We start from the raw sequence: 5,133 nt of genomic DNA on the forward strand, positions 1-5,133 counted from the left end.
ACTACTATCACGATAAAATCGAAATCTCGGATTTTACAATATGTATCTATATACCGGAGCATGTCCCGAGGATATGAGTTGTTTGTATGTGATTGGTTTTGATTTTGTATGGGCGTGTTTTATGATTTGAAATTAGATACTATTTTTAGTATTCAAATAAAAAGGTTTGGGCTCATTGTAAAGAAATTTTAAACTCGTTTTCCGCTGTAATTAGTTAACCCTAATCAAAGTGCATTGTAATAACGATTAGAGCTAAGGGCCCCACATGATGTGTGCTTGCTCTTATCAGTTTGGCTCGCAGGAAAGATTAGTAGATCATGTTAATTCAAAAAATTGAGTTGGAGAACTTAAGAGTCTTGTCAAACTGAACTATTTATAGACTTTATTTGCAATAGTAAAATTTTTAAATCATATATCCATTTTCAAATAAAAATGTCGTTATTGTCATATCATCGTCCTTTCTGAGATGTTCTGGTAGTGTGCGTGATTCATGATATTTTGTTGAGAATCAGTGACTTTTGTATGTAAATATTTATTTATCTGATATTTCAGCTAGGCTCTTATTCTTAATAACTGAGGATATGGATATTTTTCAGAGAATGTTTGGATTTGGGCTGACTGATCGACTGAAATAAACTGCCAATTAGGCTCCATAAGTTGTCTTTAAATCAGTTTGTCTATCAATATCCTTCTTACACTATCAGTTTAACTCGGTAGTCAGTTAGGCTCTCAGAAAACTTTTTCTCATGAATATTCAGTTTTTATCTTGAATTCAGTTAGGTTAGATTCTGTAATTATTTATTGGATCAGCAACCTTGTTAAATCACCAAAACTTACAATGTTATAACAAAACCTTGTAACATTCTTATGCTCCGAAGGTTCTCGAAATTCAATATAATATACTAGAACAAATAAATTTTAAATTTTAGAAAGTAAATAGGGTATGATATAATATCTTGTACTCTTATAAATTCATGAAAATATACAAGAGTAAAGAGATATTTTACCTAATACAAAATTTTAGATACAAATTTGTTCAAATAGGTTTTTGCGAGTCACTTTTTTAATGGAAAAAATGTGACATTCATAATTTCAGAAAAAAAGTATTTTATAGAGGTCTAATTGGTGATTGATATTATTTATTTTTCACATGAATGATAAATACTTCAGTACAAACACATACTTTGTGTTATTAAAAATAAACAAACACAGACATCGTCTAATTCATAAAGCAGAGATTGAAATATAAAACCAAATAGTCATCAACTAAACTGCATATTCATTTTAAATCTTGCTAACGCACAACTTTCATAAACTAATACAAAATAATCGAAAATATGTTCTAAATAATACTTTTTCTTGAACCAGATCTCATCCTCTATAACTAGGCTCGTTGTCGAGCTCAGATCTGGATAAAGTCGAAATTCTGGAGCTTGTATTCGAGCTCAGAGATGTATTAAGATGATTTTTTATTTTTTTTTTGCCGCTACCAGTATATCGACCTCATGTCGATGTGCTTGTGTTCCAAGTTCCAACACTAACGTTCATCAGGACGCAGTCCTCCTACAAGCATGGCAAAATGCTAGAGGTGGGTCCTAAGCTTGCTTCGTGCTTGTATCCCAATCGGCTTCTTCCCGCAAGTTGTACTCGACCACAAGTCCAAGATTGTCAACTAGTTTGTGATACTGGGAACATCCTGAACACTGAGAATAATAACCAAAAAGTAAAGTTCAACGCGACATCCAGAGAGAATACATCAAATGGTCATTCCAAATATTTTCTTCAACTCACTCAACAATATTCAGCAGTGGTTGGTGTATATATTTACTGCCTTGAAACATATAATCAGATGACGAGATGAAAGGTAAGAAAAGTTCAATACTTCTGGCAGATAATCGCAAAATCATCTAACCGTAATATGGCTTAAAACAAATGTACCTGTACATAAACAAGCCCTCGTTCGTAAGCTAATCTGTTTATTAACCTTTGTGATCGTGCACCACAAGCATTACATGTAAACGATGCCAACAAACTTCTTCTTGGGAGCTTGAAGTCGACAACAGCTTCCTGAAAGTATGAAATCAAGGAGCTTAGCGAGGTATAGTGGATAAAAAAGAGGTTGATGAGATACTACCGTCGAGGTATTAACCCAGTGCAGATCCAATATTGGCTCGAATACATGGGATCCATGCTTGCCCGTATGAAAAGTTGGCTACTTCACATCAAATGCAGTAACGATCAAACACGGACCAAACAGATTAAAAAAAATGCAGCCCAAATCCCCAGAGGCAGGGACGATAACAAAACCATTCACATCAAACAAACAAAGAGAACATATCATCCGAGTAAAACAGATTCACAGAGTAACATAAAGTGTCAAAAAATCACCGGAAACAAATCATCAAAACATTGATATTCATTCACATCAGCAAATCATCAAATTCTTTGATTATTTCATCCCTTTGTTACAATAATTGATGTGAATAATATTTGTATTATGATCAACATAATTTTGTTTTTTTCTAGTTGATTATCAAATTTTAACTTATTTATTATATCATTTATGTTTTAATTTATTGATTATTAATTGATATAATCTTTTTGATTAATTTCTACATTATTTGTTAATTAAACTTCAATATTATTATTGATACATACAAAATTTTATATTTATCTTCAGATTCAAATGTTGACTTCGAAAATTTTGGAAAATCTAAAAGCTTTTGGATTATTTAGTTGTTCCCATAATTCCAACATGGGTCTTCTTGATTTTTAAAATTTTTCGAACTCGACATTTGAATCTAAATAAAATATAATTTTGTATGTATCAACAGTAACATTAAAATTTAATTACTAATAACACAAAAATCAAACAAAATGTTTATATAAATTAAAAATCAATAAATTAAAAGATAAATAATATAAAAAATCAATTAAAATTTGACAAATAACTATAAAAAAATTGTGATGGTCATCTAACATATATATTCACATCAAAAATTAAAATTAAGGGATGAAACAATCAAATATTTTAATACTCGGATGATCTATGTGACTCAAATCAATACTTGTTGATCTTTACTTGATGGATGCTCTCTTTGTTTGTTTGAATATCTGATGTGAAAAGATTTGATATCGTCGCTGCTTGAGATTTGGGGCTTTGGCCTACACATTTTTATCTGTTTGGGGTGCCATTGATCATTGATTGATGTGAAGCAACCTATTTTTTCTTCAAAAACAGAGAAATATGAGACGTCTCTAATAATTTTTTTTTAAATAAAGCCTTTCTCAGCGCGCCTGAGAAAAGCTTCCCGTTCGAGAGTATCCGCTACGCCTGGGTGTGGTGCATACCTATGTGCGGCAAGGTCACCTGGTAGGGCCTCGCGCCTGCACCTTTTACAACTATGGGCTAAAGAACTAAAACTCTCATTAATCTCAGTTTATATTACAATTTACGATCATTCCGTCTTCATATAGATATAGAATTTCTTAATTCCTTCTACTAGTTGAAGATCTCACATCGTGTCAGCAAAGGTTTGATATCACCTCACAACTCAATGAAACTCGTGCAAAGACCCTCAAAAATATCTTCTAATGCAGAAGATTAACTGAAGTTGCAACCACAGAGCATAATAAGAATTTCGAAAGATAAAAACCTTACGCTATTGAAGATAAAACTCTTGGATACGTTATACAAAGTATTGTAATCATTAAGATAATTCTAAGGAAATATTAACACAATCAAGTATTACACCACTCCAAAGAAAACTATATGCCTAGTATTTCTTCTTGCTTGTTTTGTTGTGGTTGTGTTTTTTCAATTTTTGAGCACGGCCCTATTTATAGCTAACTTTGTCAAGTTCTTGTGATTACAAAGCCATCCAAATTCCCACAAAACTTGCATTACTTTAGCCAGCACAATAGTTTACCGTCGCGGTCGCGGAACGGGAAGATAGCTGTCGTGACAAAGTTCCAAGCTGAAATGGCTCTGTAACTATGCCGTTTTTTTTTTTTTTTTGAATTTCAGCGATTTCGCGACTGTCGCGGAAAGGAATGGCGATTTCGCGACTGTAGCGGCTGTTATGGAACGTTTTCTATAATTTTTCCCAAATTTTTTCAATTAAAATTTTCCAAATTATATAATTATTTATATTTTTATTATAAAAGTATTCCCGACGATAATCGCCGCGAAATATCAATGGAACAATAGCCTTCGCGATGTTCCCACGAGGGGGGCGAACCATGTTTGCCACAAATCTTACTAAACTTTCATGCTATACAATATCTGCTAATGTTCCATTGATACACAAGAGCGTTCCTAATACCTCCAATCGAAAAAGAAAAGACGATAAAACATGAAAAAAAAAAAGGAAATTCATACCTCTTGGGAATTCTTTGAACCAGAAGACTGCCCTGGTTCCGGATAATCTTCAGAACAATCTTCCATCACACAGGAAATCACAGGCAACCGAAACCATTGCTTCAGCGCCTTATTTTTCCGGTAAGAAATACTCAACCTGTGTCAGATAAGGGCTGACTTTTTATTTTTTATTTTTAAAAAGAAAATTTATAAAACTTCAAATTGGATTGAAATGTTGCTAAAAAAGAAAAACCCAGAAAAATTTAAACTGAAGCATACGTTTCTATTGATATAAAAGATTTACACAGTAGTAATTGCCATAAAAGATGACCTGGAATGTGCAAACAATTCAGAACTGGGGCCAAAATCAGGTCTGAGAGATTGGGAAATTGGATGGGAAGAACAGCGAGCTACGATTCTGTACTGGGTTTTGGTCTTTGGAGTTAGAGAGGAATCAAAGCCATGAACGTTGCATCTGCCTAACGTAGCCATTGAAGACAGATGTGAGTAGAGACGATAGGCTTCTTACATTAACACATTAATTCAAGAAACTTTATTGAATGAAATGTTTGTCCATTATTATCTATTTTTTATGATTATGTTTTATTTTTTTTATGAATAAATAATTTTCAAAATAATTGCATGCATTAGAAATTAAAATGAATGTCTAAAACAAAAAACCCATAAAACACTTTTTCCAAAAAAATTCTTTAAAAATCATTTTATCAACAAGAGTTTTTATTTTGTAACTTAGAGCCTATTTGGTCAAAGAA

The 5,133-nt window shown here is 32.4% G+C and overlaps 1 protein-coding gene across 2 annotated transcripts; it reads right to left on the reverse strand.

Annotated features, from left to right (window-relative positions):
* Positions 1–1,227: 1,227 nt before the first annotated feature.
* LOC140837207 (uncharacterized) lies at positions 1,228–4,910 on the reverse strand. 2 transcript variants are annotated; one of them, XM_073203278.1, is made up of 5 exons: positions 4,692–4,910; positions 4,382–4,517; positions 1,939–2,067; positions 1,620–1,703; positions 1,228–1,524 (listed from the first exon to the last, which is right to left on the reverse strand). In XM_073203278.1, the coding sequence occupies exons 1-5, from the start codon at positions 4,850–4,852 to the stop codon at positions 1,504–1,506; spliced, it is 531 nt and encodes a 176-aa protein (XP_073059379.1). In that variant the 5' UTR covers positions 4,853–4,910; the 3' UTR covers positions 1,228–1,503. The 2 variants fall into 2 exon arrangements, with proteins under 2 accessions (XP_073059379.1, XP_073059378.1); XM_073203277.1 differs by having other exon boundaries at positions 1,236–1,703.
* Between the last annotated feature and the right edge of the window lie 223 nt (positions 4,911–5,133).

The sequence above is a fragment of the Primulina eburnea genome, chromosome 7 (assembly GCF_022965805.1).
Source record: "Primulina eburnea isolate SZY01 chromosome 7, ASM2296580v1, whole genome shotgun sequence".
NCBI lineage: Eukaryota > Viridiplantae > Streptophyta > Magnoliopsida > Lamiales > Gesneriaceae > Primulina > Primulina eburnea.